General features: G+C 55.2%; 1 protein-coding gene across 13 annotated transcripts in view; it reads right to left on the bottom strand.

Moving 5' to 3' along the window:
- TLE3 (TLE family member 3, transcriptional corepressor) overlaps positions 1-19,028 on the bottom strand; it is a 41,916-nt gene that overhangs the window by 5,655 nt on the left and 17,233 nt on the right. For 2 of the 13 annotated variants that reach the window (XM_037137237.2, XM_037137242.2), the window contains exons 5-13: positions 17,787-17,849; positions 16,179-16,283; positions 8,108-8,312; positions 6,524-6,540; positions 3,048-3,167; positions 2,215-2,265; positions 1,397-1,549; positions 822-963; positions 137-336 (exon numbers count right to left, since the gene is read on the bottom strand). In XM_037137237.2, coding sequence (XP_036993132.1) covers positions 137-336; positions 822-963; positions 1,397-1,549; positions 2,215-2,265; positions 3,048-3,167; positions 6,524-6,540; positions 8,108-8,312; positions 16,179-16,283; positions 17,787-17,849 — 1,056 coding nt within the window. The remainder of the gene's footprint in view (positions 1-136; positions 337-821; positions 964-1,396; positions 1,550-2,214; positions 2,266-3,047; positions 3,168-6,523; positions 6,541-8,107; positions 8,313-16,178; positions 16,284-17,786; positions 17,850-19,028) is intronic. The other 11 variants (XM_037137241.2, XM_037137245.2, XM_037137243.2 and 8 more) reach the window with 9 other exon arrangements.

Raw genomic sequence — 19,028 nt, 5'->3', positions numbered from 1 at the left:
GAGCACTTTTCCCCAAAGGCAGCTGGTTGCCTGGTTGTGAGACCCTGGGGTCCCCCCTTTTGGTGTACATGAAGTGCCCTCACCAGCTCCCTACTCCTTGCCAGTCCCCCAAAAAGGAGCCAAAAAGTCTACGTACAGCTCCAAAGCTCACCATTGGCGATCGGCCATAGGCGGCTGCAGCGGCAGCGGCGGCCGCGCTCATCTGGGGCGGGATGTTGTGGAGGCCGGCATAGGCACTGGGGCTGGTGAGGGAGCCGTTCATCTCGTGGTGGCTCATCATGGCAAAGGGCGCCGCGTAGGAGCTGGTGATGGAGATGGGCGTGCGCAGGGCTGAAGCTGCAAGGAGGTGGGCATCAGTGGGAGGTGGCCATCAGGGCAGTGGGCCCCACCCTTCCTTCCAGGACAGAATCCAGGCCACTAGGCCACCTAGCAGCCATCCTCTCAGAGAGAACCCTTCTAACCGGGACCCCCATCTCCACAGCTTAAGAAGGTTCAAAATGAGAGACGTGTTCACCTTGTTTTACAGAGCAGGTCTTGGAAGCCCAAAGAAAGGAGTTGTTCAAAGCCTCACAGAACAACAGGAGGCAGGAACAAAGAGTGGGTACCCTGACCTGTCCGAGGTTCCTAGCACACGTCTAGCCCAGCGGTGGCCCCACTAAGCCCTATCATCAGGGCTGAAACACCAGCTCCTCTCCTCCTGAAACCTGCCCACGAAGTCCCCCCACAGGCAGGCCCGGAGAGCCGCAGCCCATCTGTGTAACTGCAGCTCTGGCCTGGGCAGACCCCCCACAACCACGGCGCCCCGGCCCCATTGTGCCTACCCATTATACCTATCGGGTCCATGCCTGGAGGCTTGCCTGGCATCGACCGAAGCCCTGGGGTCGTGCTGGTGCCTGGAGTCGGGGCATCGTTCCTGGGGGTTGGGGTGTTGGACTTGAGCCCAGGGGTGGAGGATTTGTCGTTCTGAAAGGAGAAGACACAGAGACCAAGGGGACCGTGAAGCTCTTCGCCTCAAGCACCAGGCACTCGGAGCCGGCCACAGGCCCAGGGCTGGTCACCACACTGAGCGTGGGGCCAGCCCCAACCCCAGTTTTGAATCTTCCGCCCAAAAGTCACTCAACTCTTGCCCAACCTTGTTGAGCAGAGACTATGGTGACCGTTCCCACTTGATAGATGTAGTGACCAAGGCTCAGAAACATCAACTAGTCAGCACAGGGCTCAGAAAATTAATGGTAGAGCCGGCATTTGAGCCTGGGCCGAACTCCGAGGCATGTTCATCCTACTCCACCCTTCTGCCCTCCAGCCGGCACCACCCCAGCTCCTGTCTCTCTTCCAGGACCTTCTCCTCTGCCCGACCCTCCCCAGCCCTCGAAGCACTGGGGCAGACCCCACATACATGACCAAGGTCTTTGGTCTTGGAGGAAGGTGTGCTACTGGAGGAGGCCACCGAGGCGGGGCTGGTGGGGGCGTCCTTTTTCAGGCCACGGGCTTTGTCCAGCCCATTTTCAGGAGGGGAGTGTGCAGGGCTGACCCGGGGCGTTGCTGGGTCCTAAAAACACAAGCGATGCAGAACTGTACTCAAAGCAATAACCAGTCTAGACACCTTGCTGCCCTGGGACGGGAAGGGACTGAGCACGGGTGACACAGACGGAGCCTGGCTGCAACAGACTGGAGACCCCAAAGTGGGGGCTGACTGCTTCTTAATGATCTAGTCTGAATCCTTAGACCCCCAGATGAGGAGACTGAGGCCTGGGTGGGGGAGGGGTGACCAGCCCCAAATCACACACAGTTCAGGATCAAATCTGGGCCACTGGGCCTCTGGTAGATCTGCTCCAGCTCCTTCTCTGTGGAGGCTGACCCAGGGGCTCACAAGCCCCTCCTCCAGACCCCAGGGTGGTGGGCGGAACACAGCTGACCTGGAGGGACAGAGGAACTGGTGCTGGCCCTGCTCTGGGACCTCTGAAGGTCTCCTCTCTCTGGAGAGCTGCCCTGGAAGCCCTCACTGCCCATGCTTACCCAGCCACCAGGCAGCAAAGCCCTGCCCTGTTCTTCCCCGCCAGCCTGACGGCCCAACTTCAGAGGCCTCACCACCCTGCTCAGGCTGCCGATAATGTCAGCACAGCAGCTGAGACACAGAGCTCCCACCCAGGGAAGGAGCACTCCCAAACCTCCCAGACTGAGGGCTACTCTGCAGCCCGGGTCTGCCCCCCTTACCTCATTGGAAACATCCACCACCAGATCGTCACTCTTGTCCCCATCACTGTCCTGCAAACGAGAGAGAAGCCACTAAGAGGCCACACCCTCCCCACCCCACAGTGGGCATGAACCATCCTCGCCCTGCTTCCCCCAGCCAGGATCTGATCCGGGCCAAACCCCGAGGCCTACCAGTCAGCCCTCCTCCTCAGCGGATTCCTAGCTCTGAGGTCACTCTGCCCCCACACGCACTGGCAACCTCACCAACACCTGCCCCGTTAGAGTTCTCAGCCCCTTGAACTTGTCTCTCTAGAGCCAGACACTGTTTCCCAGTGGGTTTTATATCTGCTATCATTTACAAGGAAGTGAACCAGTCTCACTTCACCATTTCCACACTGTGTGGGAGGGAAGATGAGCCTCATTGCCCAGAAATGCAGCTGAGACCAGCTGTGCAATGGTCCCAAAGCCATAGAGCAGCCAAGTGGCTGAACAGGTCTCAGCGCAGGACCCGGTGGTCCCAGAACAGCATCGCCCTTCCCTTCGTCCCGGCTCTCATCCCTGCACACTGCATGACCATGCAGTAGGGTCAAAGTGTGAGCAGCCAGGGACAGCTTTCTGAAGCAGACTGGGCATTCTGGGGGGGCTGCGATGGCAGCTGGGGTTGCTGGCCTGTCCACGGCAGGTACCCTCAGTTCTCCCCAGATCCCTCCCTACCCCCCCCCCTTCCCCAGGCTCCACCACTCCTATCCTTACCCCCACCTATCTCTGAGACTCACGACTCGGGTCCTGTGAGTTCTCCCACGCCCCCGCCTGCCCAGCACAACCCCAGCAGAGCCCACCACGCCCAGACGCACGTATCGACTCAGGCTGTCCTTCTCCTCGGCCTTCCGCTTCTTGGCTTCCATGCTGTAGTCCGCAGAGCTCCGGTGCTTCTCACTGGCCCGCAGGCTTTCCGAGGGGGACACCGAGTTATTCTGGAAGCGGGAAGAAGACTCAGTGTAAATATTCCACGCACACAGTCACAGCTAAGCATGGTGACTCAGGAGGTCACTGGAGGTGTCCTTCATGTCCGCAGGTCGCGGCTGCACTGGTGCCTCATCAGGAAAGCCTTCGTAACTCCCCAGACCACGTCCCCCTGAGAGAGTCTCTGGCAGCAGCACAAAGCCACTGCGATGCTACACCGAGTAATTAACCTTGCAATGAGCCTGTGCCTTCTAGACTGTGGGGCTGCACGCTCCGCTCCATCAGGGCAGGAGTCGCACCTGCTCCCTGCACCCCAACTCGTGCCTCCACAGTTACTTGTTCTTAAGAAGGAATAAGCCACATTTGCACCGAGTCTTGAAAGACGGGTCGGGGCTGCCAGCCTGGGGCCACGTGTAAGAAACCACTTCACCTACTGACCCTCCTAGGAACAGTGGCTGCCAACAGGCCTCCTCAGTGGTGGTGCCACTTCAGAGAAATGCCATGATTACAGAAAGACAGAAAACACAGTGTCATCTTCCCTCCGAAAGATGGGAAAGAGCATAAAGGTGACAATCCTCCCTGTTCCTCTGTCACAGTGGGAAGGAGGCCGGGAAGTGTGCCCCAGGCCCACCAGCAGGAGGCAACCGGAGGGAAAGCCAGGTTCCGTGAGGCCGGGATCTGGAGGGAGAGCTCGTGAGTTCTCCCTTCAAACGGGAAGCAAGTAAGGATGAGAACACTTTGGAACTCGAGGCCTGGGGAGAGGGAAGACGGGCCAACAGCTGAGGCAGCAGAGCCTCGCAAGCGGCCTGGGAACGATGCTGTTCCCAGGTGAGAGAGCCACCGGCACAGGACCCGCCGGCTCTGTCGTGTCGGTGGCAGAAACAGCACTCCGTCGCTGTCAGCACCAGGCTGAAGAGTAGCGAGTGGCACCTGCCAGCAAACCTCTGTGCCCAGACAACTAAGAATCAGTGCCCCCCCAGGGGGGCTGCTGTGGTTTACTCTGGTCTAAGGGCCAAATCCCTAACCTTTCCTCACCACCACCACCTGTTCTAAGCACCCGCCCTACACTGGGCCGGGGGGGGGGGGGGGGGAGGCCCAGTGTGGAGGAAGGAGCCGGCAAACACTGCCCCCCAGGAGCTTCTGGCCCGGGGAAGGACAAGACCGGGCCACCGACATCCCCACGCAGTGCGGAGGGACACACGTTCACGAAAGGGCATCAAGAGGGATGAATGTGCCCCTCTGTCTCCCCACTTTCTGGGGGCTGGTGCCAGCGTTTGGGGGAACCAGCCACAGAACTTAATTTCCTTTGCTAAGCCAGTTTCTGGGCAGCCCTTCCCTGCCAAGTTTCTGCCTGAAGCAAATTAAAATGGCAGAGTTATCAAGCCTTGAAGAAAAGAATGGAGGTTATAATGGAACTGCAGCTCAACCTTCCCCACAGCCGTGCGCGCGGCGGCGATGTGCGCACGGCCGCAATTCAATTAGCCGCTGCGAGCCTGGCAGAAAAATCACCGTCATTTCATTTCCTTTCCTCCGATGGTGGCCGCCCCGTGCTAAGCAGAAATGCTTCCAGGCCCTGTCCTCGCGGGCGGGCAGAGAGGAGGGGGCGTGCGGCAGCTCGTGTTTCTCCCTGCGACCCAGAGCGCGGCTGGGAGAACAGCGAGCTCTTTCTTCTCATGCAGTCAGGCTGAAAACCCTTGCTGCTACTGGAGAGTCATGTCAGGCATTTAGCGGCATCGATCCAGCCCGCCTCTGGCTGGCAGGCAGCCAAAAAACTAAGTATTTTTTATTGCTTCGGCTAGGCAAGGAAATATGAATGAAGCTACCTCTAATTGGACTCCAGACTAACCCCTCTGGGACAGCTTCCAGCCCGTCCAGCCATCCCCCCTCCCATCTGGGCACAGGCCTGTCCTTCCAGCCGTGGGCCACATCTGTTGACAACCTGGTTTCCAAAGGGCTGATTACTTCAGTCTACACCCCTTGAAACACCATCCCCACATGCGCACAGCCTACTGGCTCTCCCGAGTGGCCCGGCCAGCCTCAGGATGGCATCCTGACTCATTCCCACTGGACTCTCCGGGGGCCCAAGCCTGCGCCCCCCGCCCCTGCGAGTCTGATGTGCATGGATATGGGAGTGTCAGAGTGAAGAGCTTGGTTCTTGGGGGGGGTTCCCCGTGGGTTTCTTTTAGCAGAAAGCTTTCATAAACTAGAGCACAAAACCAAGAGCAAAGAGCAGTGAGGATGAGGATGACGCAGACAGGGAGGGTTGTTGGGCTTCAGTGACCCATTTCACTCTGTAGCAGGTCCATTAACCAGGTCATCTCCAGACCTTACGTCCTGTTCCGGGTGGGGTGGGGGGTGTCTTCCTCACTAAGCTCAGAGGCTGGCTGGGCAGGAAGATGCCTATGTTAGAGATAAAGAAACTGAGCCTGAGAGAGGCCAAGAGAGCCATCCAACGGCCCATGAAACCAGGACCAAACTAAGCCACGAGGCATCCAGTGTGGGCCGTCTCTGAGGCAAGCCACCTCTCCCAAAATGCCACTGCCTGAGGACCAACACTAAAGTCATCTGAATTGGCCCATGGCCGACGTACCCCGCCACCCCTGGAATTCAAGGCACACAGGCAAGTCCAAAGGGAACAGGAGCACCGCTGCTGAGGGGAGGCTGAAGTCAGCCTGGGCAGCGGCTGCAAAGGGAAACTGGGGCGGATGGTTGGTTAAGTGCCTGACCTTCCAAGTTCTACTTAACGCGAGGTAATAACCAAGGCCATCCTAACAGATTAGATGGCCCCAGATACAAGGACAGCGATGAGGAATAAAATAGCTTTGCTAATCGCTGGAGGATTTTTTTTTATCCAGACTCCACTGTGCTTATTCAGAAGGCTTATTCACTTGAAACAGAGCCTCTGAGCCTCTGTGTGATCGGAAAGATTTACAGCAAATCTCAGAGCTGGCAGATACACTGGCAGCCTGGCCTTAATGCTCGCTTGCTAGCACTTTCTTAAACCCGGAACAGGAAGAAACCTCAGGTGTTCAGAGGAAATGAGGACACAGGATTGTATGGGGGCGGCCAATCCGGGGAATGGGGAAGTACCTCCACCCAGGGGGCGGGGCACCTGGGTCCTCAGCCCTGGCTCTGCAGACCTCCTTGGAGGACCCGGGGCCAGCCAGCTGACCTCTCCAGCTAATCACCTGTTCTGTAAAGGGAGTTAGGGCCCACTTAGTCCAAGCTCTTCATCTGACAAACAGTGGACCAAAGCCTGGAGAGGTGAAGGCTTCCCCAACTGAAGGTCACTCTCAACAGGTGACAACTCCCAGTTCATGACAACACCGCAAACACCCCCAGTTGGTCCCAGAGTGTTGCCACTTACCGCGCTGGATTCTCTCTCTGTGGGGTCCGACGCCAGGACAGGAGCAAGGTCAGGGCCACCAAGACAAAAAGACAACAAAAAGAACCAGAGAAAAGTCAGTCTCGTCCAGCCAGGTTTTATCCTTTGCTAGTTGATGAGTTTTTAAACGAGCAGCAGGCCTGGCTTCACTGCAGGTCAGCCAAGGCAGGGAACTTGGCGATGTTTCTCAGTTTGGAAGCTGACTACCCCGATTCCCATGCTTCCCCTGGCTACCAGTTCTGGGTGTGGGGGTGGGGGTCGACCTGTGGCCTGGCTCTCTCGGACACACCAAGAAGGACACCGAGACTATTGGCAAGCAGTTTTTAAGCCATTAATTTTGGAAGGATCATGCTATGCAAAACATCCACAGGATCTGGGATTGAGAACATTGCTTTTCAAAAGAAGCTGTGAGGCTGGTGTTTGTTACTAAGGAACACCACTGTTTTTTGCCAGAAACCCCTGGAAGCTGAAACCTCTACCTGCCAGTCGGCACTGACACCTGACTCTCCTGTCCGCCGTGGGGCGGGCCCCTCCCCCTGCAGGGAGGACCACCTGCTGCGGGGACAGAAACGTCAGTCTCTGGTCCCACGTCCCGCTACCACCCTGGGGCCAGGGCAGGATGGTGGCACACCAGGCCCCCAGTGCCCAAGCATGAGGTGCCAGGGGCCTCGGAAGGTGCTGCCCTAGTATATATCTAAGCACAAATCAAATCATCACGCTGCATACTTTATAGTTACATGATCTCTATGTCAATTATATCCCAATAAAGCTACAAAAAACCCCTAAGGGCAGACCGCACAAGGTGGCAGCATTTGAAAGGGTCTCCCAGGAAGGCAGGCCCTTCCAACCAAACTGAGTCCTCGGCTTGGGCCAACTCTGTGCAGCTTGCTGGATGCTCACAGAAAGGGAAGGGTGGGGGCAAGTCCTCATTCCAAGCCCCTCCCTGCAGTAGCCTAGCTGCTGCCTCTCTTTAAAGACAGTCAGCTAACAAGTCTTTACTGGGTGCTGACTGTGTGTGTACCTTTTCCAAGGTACCTGTGTCGGTAAGACATAGATGCTAAGCTTGACCCCCAGGAATTGGGCCCCTGTCCTCAGAGGACTAATGACTTTGGTGAGGACAAAACATTTTCCAGGGGTAGGATATAAGAGGTCTAAGCAAGGGCTTAGTCTTGTGATTCCACCTCTTAAGCTCTTAGAGCAGTGTGTAAAAGACCCCAGCCCGGCCAGGAAGGCATCTGGAGGGCATGGGACTGGGGCTGGCCCTTAAGGACAGCAGGGTGTAGCCGGGACGATGGGAGGGTACTCCAGGCTGCATGAACAAGGTGTCTTCCAGGGCAAGAGTCCCAGGTACACATCAGGGATTGGGGGGTCTGGTTTCCACACACCAGGAATTTAAGAGATGGCTCCAAATCTTTCGCTAACTCCTGTCTTAGGGACAGAGCATTTTCTCTCTCTACTCACAGTGGAGCCTATAGGACCCCTGCCCCCAGCCCAGCCCTGCCCCCAGCCCAGCCCTGCCCCCAGCCCAGCCCTGCCCCCAGCCCCAGCTCCAGCCCCAGGCCGCACCTCTGTGGTCCAGCTCATGATGGTTCTTCTCATCCTTAACCGTCAGGTGGGCCTGGCTGCCCAGGGCTCCGAGTGCCAGCAGCCCCGAGCTGCTCCCCGTCACCGGGGGGATCCCTGGAGGCTGGAGGCCTGATGGGTGGGGTGGCAACTGGACTGGGGGGCCGTGCGTGGCGTGGGAGAGGTGCTGCGCCTGGAGCTGCTGTTGCTGCAACGAAGTTGGTGGTGAGCACAGCTATGCGGAAGAGGGCAGGGGAAGCCACGGGCCATCCCTCTTGCTCCTTCATGTGGCAGCAGGGAAAAAAAGCCCCCCAAAACCTTTGTCCCCGTCTCAGTCCACATGCTGTCTTCCTGAAGGAAGTCTGCCGATGGACTGCAATTTAGATTCAAGATTTATGTCTTCAAACACGCTACCCCGTCCCTCCACCCAATTTAGATAGAATTTCTCCATGTATGTTTAGAAGTCCAAGATAAATAAATCATGCATTTAAAAACCAGAGTCGTCAGGACTCCCTCCCAGTGAGGGCATCCATTTCTAAGCTCCTGCCCCTCCACGTTCGTTCATGCTTGCATGCCTTCATTGTCAGCAGCCACAGCCCCGTACCCTGAGCCCAGATCCCGAGGAAGGCTCCCTAACGCTGAGGAACTCCAGGCTTGCCTTAGAGAGCGAGGGCCGGCTACAGCCGCCAAGTCCCAAGGTCAAAAGGAGGCTGGGATCAGTGAAATGACAGCTAATGCCCCTGGACATGAGAATGGACAAGAAGAGCGGACTTTTTGGAAGCAGATACTTCAGGACTCAAACCCCAGCTCCGGGCACCTACCAGCTGTGTGACCTCAGGCAGGCTACTCGTAACAGCAGCTAAGTTCAGCGGAGAGCTTACAACGCCCCGCCTCCTTTCGAAAACCTTGACCTGATTAACACAGCACTATCATCAATAGCAAAGAGGACAGTCCCTAGTAAAGGCCTGTGGCCCTCTGCTCCACGTGCCACCCCAGCACTAGCCTCAGGGTCCTCTCTTCCCCTCTCCCCGCCTCTCCCCAAGGCACTGGCTTAGGCAGGCTCTGGTCTATCCCCAGCAACCAGAACTACAGGCCCTTTATCTTAACATTCCTAAGATTACACCAAATCCTTCATAGGGAACAAAATATTTCTTAGGAGTGGCTGGGACCTTGAATACGCTGTGCACACATCTTTCTCCTCAGGTAGCACAAGAGAAGGGAACCAACGTCCGTGCATGCTGGGCATTTCCAAATATTCCCTCTGCCCCTTCCAACCACCTGGCAAAGGAGGGGTGGTGCCCCTACTACACTTGGCAAACACACTCAAGAGGACGGAGCAGGTGGCCAGTAACCAGTGAGGTCCCATTTCTAGTAAGTGGGGTCTGGACTCAACTCATTCAACCACTAGCCTCATCCAGAGAATATTCCTAAGGAGACCCCCAAACAAGAAGCGTTCTTAACCGAGGACAAAGAGCAGAAGTCTGACAAGCTCGCCTGTCAATGTTAACTGTGGCTTTGGGGCCACTGCTGACGGATGGCAGAACAAAGGAAAGGCCCACAGTTCTGGTTGAAGGTGGGGTCCACAAGGCGGCATGTGAGGTCAGAGGTCACCCCATCCTCCCACCGCCGAGCGGTACACGGCCAAACTGACCCACCTCAAAGTGAGCAGCAACCACAGCTACCAGTGCGCTCCTGGCCCAGAGGGCTCATTTCTCAGCTGCGGGTGAAAGGCTAGGACCTGCTGCTGCCCAGACCTGGGCTGTCTGTTGCTGGGCAGTTTACAGAAGCCGCTGGTGGGCACTGGTCCCATGCGGCCTGACCCCAGATCCGCCCCAGGCCACTCAGGCCAGAACCAAGCCCGGGGCCTGCAGTGGCTGGAGTCCTGGGGACCCAGTGCTCGGGCTCTGGTGGGCCTGGGCTTAAAGGAAACGTGATTTTTATATCATCACAAAAATAACACATGCTCGCCATCGGGTACAAATAAGCAGATTAAGAAAACTCTAAAAAACAACCTTACCCTTTAATCCTGCCCCCGCCCAGAAGATCCACATTATCCATCTGTCTAGATTTTCCTTCATGGAAATCCACAAATTTTAAATGTATTTCTACATAAATGGGCTCCTGTTAACCTTACTGCTATGTAATTGGATTTTTTTAATCCTCACCCAAGGACATTTTTTTTCCACTGCTTTTAAGAAAGAAGAAACACTGATGTGAGAGCGAAGCATCGACTGGTTGCCTTCCACACGTGTCCCAACAGGGAACCACACCCACAGCCGGGGCTGGTGCCGTGACTGGGAACGGAACCTGCGGCCCTTCGGTGTCCGGGACGACACTCCAACCAACTGAGCCACCCCGGCTCGGTCCAACTGGGTTTTAATTCACAGTGTTATGAACAAATCAAGTTTCCTTTCTAATGGCCACACAGTATTCCCAGGTGTGGCTGGACCGTTCGACTTAATCTAAACACCCAGTTTTAAAATGAGTCTCTACTGGGGGCCCTGTGAATTTAGACCACTTGCCAGTAGGCCCTCTAACTCTACTAAGGTTTACTACTTAGTAAAATCCTAGAAAGCAAGACTGGAGGTATTGAATCTGTTCTTTACAGTATACGGCCAATAAGATCACTGGAGGGAGAAAAGAAAGGAGAATGGCTTCACAGGTGCGGCTCTGCCGCCTGGGAACAAGGCTGACTCCTCCATCAGCAACTCCGTCTCTCCTGAAAGAGCTTAGTGAAGAGGGTTCGTGCCCAATGGAAAGACTCTTGAATAATCCCAAACACCCTGCTTCTTACCTTACCAGGTAAGACCTGCCCTCTGACCCGACCTTCTAGGCTCATCTTTCCTCAAATGCCACCTCCTCCGGAAGCCTCCATCATCCCGGTCAGTTTCTCCCTTCTAAGGGTTCCGACAGCTCAGACTCTGGACGTTCGACAAAGGTGGACGTCCAGCTCTCCTGTAACAGCTGAGACCTTAGATGAGTCAGAGGACCTCTCGGGGCCTCAGTTTCCTCATCCACAAAATGGGAATCAGAATGCAGCCTAGTTCTTTGGGGCGTGCAAGAATCACATGCTTTACTATACCCAAAGGCAAAGGAGGTGCTCATTTCACATCAGCAAAAACTATGACTGGACCGTAAACATAACTATTTCTTTCATCTTTATATGCACGGTGCTTGGCAACTTGTGGCTTCCAGAAAAATCAAGGACCTTGTTTGATACATCCTAGCACTTCAAACATGGCACCTGGCATGTTTGCTCAGAAAAGGTAGGTAAACACAGGCTGGGAAGTAAGTCAGCAGAGCCGCTCTGCCCGAAAGTGACCCCCCACCTCCCAGATCCATGCCTCCTCTCCAAAGCCCATGGAGGTGCAGCTGAAAGTTACTTGGAACAAGGAGCATCAGTGAGGCTTCCTACTTCTCTGAAACATGAGTAAGTGAACCAGCATCAGAAACTTGGGAAACAGTGGCTTTCAAAGATGCTGCGCTTCCAAGACTGAGAGTGGCGTCTGCCATTAGCGTGTAAAGCACAAATGTCTTCTTTGCAACAAAAGCTAAAAGAAACTGCCATGGTTCCATGTACTTCTCAGCCTCTAGTACAAGAGTACCCCCTGCTCAGCCAGAAGGTCTCCCCTGAGCGGTTTAAAGGCACAGTCGGGAGTGACCTGACAGGCTCCAGGAATCAGAACATAAAAGCCGGCCTCTGAGGCTTCCCTCTCAGGGTCCGAGCAGATCCCAGGGCTCGTTGCATGGGGGCCTACTGACAACAGTCTTCATTACATTACAACAGACGGTGAAACAAAGTTTTCTCCGCAGTGGGCAGGGCAAGCCAGCTGGCTATGGGCAATGATGCTCTTGTCTCACCGTTGCCCCGTCTCAGCCCCAGCCCCTGTGCGGGCAGGCAGGCAGGCAGGCAGAGCCATCCTCAGGCTGCATTTCTACCCCGTGACATATCCCTGACCTCAGAAGATAATGTGCTGAAACACAGAGCATCTCAGTGACAAGGGGACCATGTTTTCAACTGGGGAGAAACAGCACCGAGTCCACAGTCTGAGGAGGGGCTCGGCCGACCACGTGGCAGCAGCCTGCTGCCTCATTTCTGCTGTTCCTTCTAATACTGGGACTTCTTTCCCTATCCGTGATGTGAAAGCGAGTCTGCCATCCCCTGCCCCTTTCAATCCCAAAAGTGGGGCCAGGAAACTGGACCCAAGCCCACCCCTGAGTGTTCTTCTCCTTCCTTTAACATTTCACGCCAGAACAGGCATGTCCAAGAACGTGTCCTGTGGGGCACTCATGTATGCCCATCCTCCCTCCACACGTGTGCCCAGTGCCCTGGGCTCAGGAGGTGTGGCTGCCTACAGGAGATGCTGTGGGCAAGCCCCCGTTTGCAGGGTGTATGTGATCGGATTACACACATCATGCCTTTCTGAGCTGGTTTAATATTTAATACCTCACTTCTCAGGTGCATGACTCGGGTTAAACTTAGTGAAGTTCTCTAAGCATTTCCAGGGCCACAACACACTGAGGATTGTCCACCAAAGGAGCAGAGTCCTCAATGCATAGAATGAACACCTCCTGCCCTCCAAGGAGAGGGAGGGGAGGCCTAGGGCTCTGCTAGTTCCTTTATGTCTCATGGCTGATGGGCCCACAGCTTTTAGAGCTGACAACCACCTTCTGATTCCAGTTCAGAAATGGGGCAGGCTCAGAGAGGCTAAGGGACTCTCGCAGAAGCAACCAGAGCCAAGTCTTAACCCCAGCATCACTTCTCAGCACCACGGCGGCCTGGCTGAAAGAAACAGGTGCATTCTAACACTCTCCATCCTCCTCCCTCGTGTGAAATGCAATCGACTGAATCCAACTCATTGACATTCTGGAGTGAAGGCAAGAGTCTTAGGTAGGGCCTCAAAACACTCCAGTCTGCGATAAGATGGATACAACCTCCCGCTATCTCCTCCTCCCCCCTGCTTAAAAAATGTCTACACTTTATAACATCTTCTCCAGTAGTTACTTCCAAGGAAATGCAAACCAAATTGTCAGTGGGCAAGTGGGGTGAGAGCCCCTCCACTCTCCAGATTCAGCGACCTTGGGCCAGCACAGAGTAACGTAAAAAAGGGTTTGTAAGTGGTTGCTGTAATGTCAGCTCAGTCTTTACTGCACCTGGGGATGCCTTCTGCAAGTTGCCTCCATGGGACCAAATTTCCCCGCTCATGCTCAGTAATCCTGACCCTCCAAGGATCCCCCCAGTAATGTGGATCCACGAATAAAGGGTGTGTACCAGTAAGGGCCCAGCAGCAACTGGGCCCTGCCAGGCCCCAGCTAGCAGAGACGCGTTCGGGCCTGTCTTCCCCAGACGGACACTTGAGTTCCCTGTGGCCCCACAGGGGAGTAGGTGGGCTGGGCCAGCAAGCCTGGGGTCCCCTGATCTGCCCCCTTCCCTCTCATACCAGCCTGATGCTGGATCCTGGCCTTTCTGACCAGGAAGGGGGTTGCCTAGAAACCCCTCAATCCATGCAATAACTATGCCGCTAGCTCCAGGCATGTCCACACCAGACAATACCTAACTCACCTCTCATCTCTCTGAGCTGAGCCAAGATGCAGCCTCGGAATCCTTTAACTCCATGCCCAAGAGAGCCCTAAATGACAGACTGAAACAGGCACACAATATGGAACTTGTTTATCTCTTCACAGGCCTTTCCCAAATCGGGAAACTGAGGCCTAGAGGGATAAGCAACTTGCCCAAAGCCTCCTAACTCCAAGACCAGGGGCCTGGGCTACTACCCTTCTAGAACCGCTAATCCAACAGCACCGTGGGCACTGCCACTAGTTGCTACTAAGACCCCCCCTAGGCCCTTCACATTGCTGCCCTTTACAGCTGGGCACAAGACGCCTACACTTTGGCTTCTGGCCTGCGGCCCTCCGGCCTCCTGCCATCCTTCTCCAGCCCACTCTGCCCAGTCCCTGAGGAGACCAGCCACTGCCTCCCTGCTGGTGTGCAGACCAGCCTGGCTCCCCGGCACAGCGGGCCTCGGCCGTCCGTAATTCCTGCCTGTGAGGCTCTGTCAGGCGCAGCGATTAGACGGCTGCCTGCTTAATGACAGGGCGACGGCTGTATTCACTCAGAGCCGCAGAAGCAATTACCTTGAAAATGGGGGTCACAGGCCCTACTCGTTGGCTTTAATTGAATTCCAATATCTGCCTGGAGCTGCCTTGACCTAACTTGTAGCTTCCTAAATACTACTTAAAGGAAGTGGAGCTAATCCAAGCAGTGCTTCTTCCCCAATTTTCCTCTTTTCCTAGAACTTAAGAAAATTATTTTCGAAAGAGGATTTTCATCCAAGGAGGGAGACTGGGGGAGCGGGGACCCTGCTGTGGCCACTGCCCGGAGGGGAGGGCTCGTCCCGGAAAGAGGATGGGGACGAGGAGCTGGGAGAGGGGAAATGTCATAGGACAAGATGCACAGCCCGCTCGCGGCCCCTGCGGCCCCCTCCTGCCACTGTCGGCAGGGCCACTGAGACGGGAACTGATCACTGACACAAAGGACACAGGACGGGGCCAAGCCGCAGGCTGGGAGTCGGCCCTGGGTCTCGCCTGGCTGTGTCCCTAGAGTGTGACCGTCCATGAACCACTTTCCTCTCTTAAAAACAAGGGCACTGTCTCTCAGGGTGTCCAACCCTCGGCCAGGATGGCTCCAAATGAGGCCTGACATGAAATTGTAAATTTACTTAAAACATTATGAGGTTTTTGTTACTGTTTTCCTTAGTGTTTGTGTATTTAATGAGCGGCCCATGACAACTCCTCTTTTTCCAGTGTGGCCCAGGGACACCAAAAGGTTGGACACCCCTGAAGAGAGGACAGAACTAGAACATAAGTCTCCAAGTTTCCGTCGCGAAATGGAAAACCAAGTGTTACCAGCCACCCCACTAAGCAGAGAACTCTGGGGCCTGCAGTTCCACCTTGAAATAATGACCTCACGTTAAGAAAAAAGGAATGGAGACCAACCAAGACCCCAGAATGTTCGGGCGGAAAGGGGCCTCAGCCAACCAAGTCCACTGTTTCCCAAGCCTGACTATCCTTTGAAACGATCCAGAAAACTTCCGAAAAACAGACTCCAGTCCAACCTCCAGACCTATGGGAAAGAACTCTATGGCCACCCCCTGAAATCCATATGGTCTGGAGCCCCTCAGGGACCTGACCCACCTGTCTATGGAAGGGAAGTGGCGATCTCACCCACCCCCGAATTTTATTGTTTTAAGGACAATACGTGAATAGGTGCACTCCAAAGTAAAAACCGTGTCCAAAGTCACACTGAAGAGCTGTTTTTCCTCAGATGTTTATCTTAAGCATCTGTCGTCTCAGCCAAAGTAGGAAGCAAGAGAAAGATGCTATCTGCACCCAAGAAATACTTTATAGATACAAGCCAGGTAGGGGCTGGGGAGAGACCTGGCTTCTTTCTTTCACAAAGGGGCCAGACTGGAAGTGGGCCCCACAGAGAGCTCCGGGATACTTTTTTCTGTTTGCTTGACCCAGAAGGTCAGGATGATCTGTCTGGGCGCCCCGGCTGGAATTCGCAAGGGCACGTGAGGAATGCTCAGGCGGGAGCTGAGTGCACGGGACAGCAAGGCCCCACCCCAAATTCCACAGCACGTTTCACATCCACAGTTCCGCAGAGACAGTTCTGATCCCGGGTGGCCAAAGAAGGGCAGACCTTTGCCAGGGAGGGGGCCCGGAGCAGACGGCCCCTGGGGAGGCACGAGATGGAGGCTGGGGACCCACACGCCAGTCAGCCTGGCCTTGGAGGGGGTCTCAGAGCCCACTCCCCTCAATGGTGGGAACACCAACAGTGGAGGGAGGACAGGGATGATGAGTTTAGAGGTAGATGTGAGAAATATCTGGCACCCCTTTAATTCGGGGACCGGGAGGCAATTGGGGACCCAATGGGGAGAGAGCCCCCAATGGATCCAAGCCCACGAAATGCTTTAGGAGCCGGAGTCCTGGGGCCGCCGTTCTTTGAGGCCAGCTAAGATCAAAATCAATCTCTGGTTATGATAAATGAGAGGAATAAAAGGGCTATACACACGGTAAGAGGCAGATTGGGGAGTCCACGTACCCCGATGATGGCATTCAGCTCTGTCATGGTGACCTGCTTGGCTCGTTCCACAGCCTGCGCCACCTGCTGCTGGTGCTGCAGGGAAAGGGTGGGGTTAGCAGCGGCTGCGGAGACAGGCAGCTGCCGGGCCTCAGCAGAAGGCAGAGGAGGTCCACTGCGCTGGCACAGGAGACGGATGGGATGGGGACAGGGCACTTCCACTCTCCTCTTTAACCCTCATCAGTGAGCATGTATTACTTCTGTAATCAGAACTTACTATAAATGGCTTTAAGATATAAATGAGCCAAAAGATGGGTATTAGTCAGTCACCTTCCCTCCAGCACACATGCAAAGAAACTTCCTCCCGTGCATTTGAGTGTGACCTGGACACGGAACACGCTACTGAACGGTTATTAGCGCTCTAGGTGCGGTGACAGTATCGCGGTCACGCAGGAGCCTGCCCACACTGTTGGGGGGTCTACAGCTGTCGTTCGAGGGTTCGGAAGGAAAGTACACGTGTCTAAGTAGCACCAAATCTGTATCTAAACACAGAGAAAAGAAAAATGTGTGTCTAGGCAGAAAGAGAAAGAAAAGCAGCCACACGAGCCCGAATGGAAGCAGTGAGTCGACTCTGGGTGACCGCGATGCGTCCGCGTTACCACCATCGGCTGCGGCGAAGGCACCCCTCTGGTGGGGGTGGCCGTGAGAAAGCTCTGTGCTTTCCACTCAGTTTTGCTATGCATTTAAACTACTCTAAAAAAAAAGTCTTAAAAAAAACACAACATTTTGGGGGTGCATTTGTTCCTCTCAGCCTTGAGGCAACACCCCCTTCGCAGGCAGCCCTCTCTCTTACTGGGCTGTGAGCTCTGAGGACACAGCTCCACCCTGAATTCAATCACCTGACGGTCACTCCTCTGACTCAGACCCAGGACCTCGGGGGGAGCTGAGATGGTCCCTGCCACAGAGGGGCACGGAGGGCAGGGCCTGCCTCGGCTGGAGCGGGCTCTGCTGGATGGAAACAGGCATCTCCGCAGTCTGTCTGCCCTGTGCCAAGAAGCCTCCTCGGACACGATTCCACTAGCTCAGCCCGAGTCAGGTAGGGGGCCCCTTAAGAAAGTGACTTAGAAAGTGATGTGAGCAAGAAAGCCACGCCTTTGTCAAGTATACTCTGTCCTGAAGGTGGGCTTCCTTTTGGGTATTGGCTCCCCTCACAGGGTCTGGCTCTTGGCACTGACTGGCCAGGTTTCCTGGCTCCTAGACATCTCCAGGTGTGGGATTTGGGGCATATGGAAGCAGTGGTTGGCTTGGATAGTCCATGAGGGGCACAGAGGCACCCACTGACCAATGCTACCCTGGCTGCAGGCCAGAACCCTCCTCTCTGCACTCAGGCAGTGGCAGAGAACTAGTTCTACCTGAAGAATAAGCAAACTGTCCATCTGATACAGCTCCCTGCTTCTGGAGAAGGCTCGGTAAAACCCTAGGTTGTGAACTTCAACTTTAGTCGGTATAAATGAACAGGGGCGGGGGCTCCAGGGAGACACAACCAGCCAGTGGGCTGTTTTGGAAATTAAAGGAAGACACAGCAAAAGGAGGTCTTACCTCTTGTGACAGGAAAGGCATGATCTGTGCTAAAATTGTGTTCAGCCTCTTGGCAATCTCTGTCTGCAAAAGAAAAGAGACCTCATAAAGCTCAGGCAAATGAATCAAGCTGCCGAAACAGCAGACAGTTCAAGTGCAAAGTCCCCCAACCACAGACCCTCCCAGCAGCTCCATCTTTTCCACTCTCCTCAGGAGCCTCTCGGCTAAATTGGGCACAAAGAAGTCTTCCAACTTCCCCCAGCCAGGCTGCCTACACCTGGGGGAGCCCCGATTTCCTATCAGGTCTGTTTGGGTCAGAACATAGTTCGTCTCCTCTGGACAGAAGCCTTAATGAAAGAAAAACAAAGCGACAGAAACAAGAACGACTGCGCACACCGCACACCCCAGTACACCTATTACCAGGGGGAGAGGCAGTGCGGTGAGGACGGGACTGCCGGGCCCAGGGCCCCCATGGCAATAGCTGGACAGGCTCCTGGACAAACCAGGAGGTGACGGGAAGCCCCTGGGTCCCCTGGGGCCAGACTCGCACAAGCTGTTATGTGGCTTGCAAGGTCTCCTGTGCCCCCATTTTTTCATTTCAGCCTCTCCCATCTACATGCCGCCCAGCTTGAAATCTCAGTTAACACTGCCATTTTTTAGGGTAAAGCAACTGCCTCTCCTAAAAAGCTGCTCAGAAGGTAACTCTTCAGATCCCTAAGCCTTCACCGACGCTCATCACAGAAAGCAGATCGACTCTCTGCCCCACCCCCAACACTCCAGATATCACCCCAGTTAGAAAAACACCAACTGTTTCTGCCACAGGGTCCTGTGACCCTCAGATCAGGAGTGGCTGCAAGACGGCGGTGCTGAGCCAGACGGGAAAGGCCTAGGCCCAGCACGGACAAGTCCCACGACTGCTTCTCTTGTCTCGTTCTAAATCCTGAGGCCACTGGGACTCAGGTCCCAGAGCTGGCTTCAAAGCTCTCATGAGCACACGGCCATCTTCCAGAAACAAAACCATGACAACAGCCTTTACACGTGTGATCATCTGCACGTCACAGTACTCTGGGTGAGAATTCCTTGTGCACTTAAAATAAAAACACTGTCTGTCGGCTTCCAAACAGACCCTGGACCTCTGGACCCAGGCGGGGTGGGTGTGTGGAGAATGCCGAGGGCCAGTCAGCCCCGAGCCAGCACTAAGGAGGACGCCTGTGGTTAGTGAAGAGATAGGCCATCCCCTAGGAACCCGAGAGGCCTCTGCAG

Source organism: Artibeus jamaicensis, unplaced genomic scaffold (genome assembly GCF_021234435.1).
Source record: "Artibeus jamaicensis isolate MK-2021 breed Jamaican fruit bat unplaced genomic scaffold, CSHL_Jam_final scaffold_286, whole genome shotgun sequence".
NCBI classification, from domain to species: Eukaryota; Metazoa; Chordata; class Mammalia; order Chiroptera; family Phyllostomidae; genus Artibeus; species Artibeus jamaicensis.
This window is presented reverse-complemented; position numbering and strand designations above follow the sequence as displayed.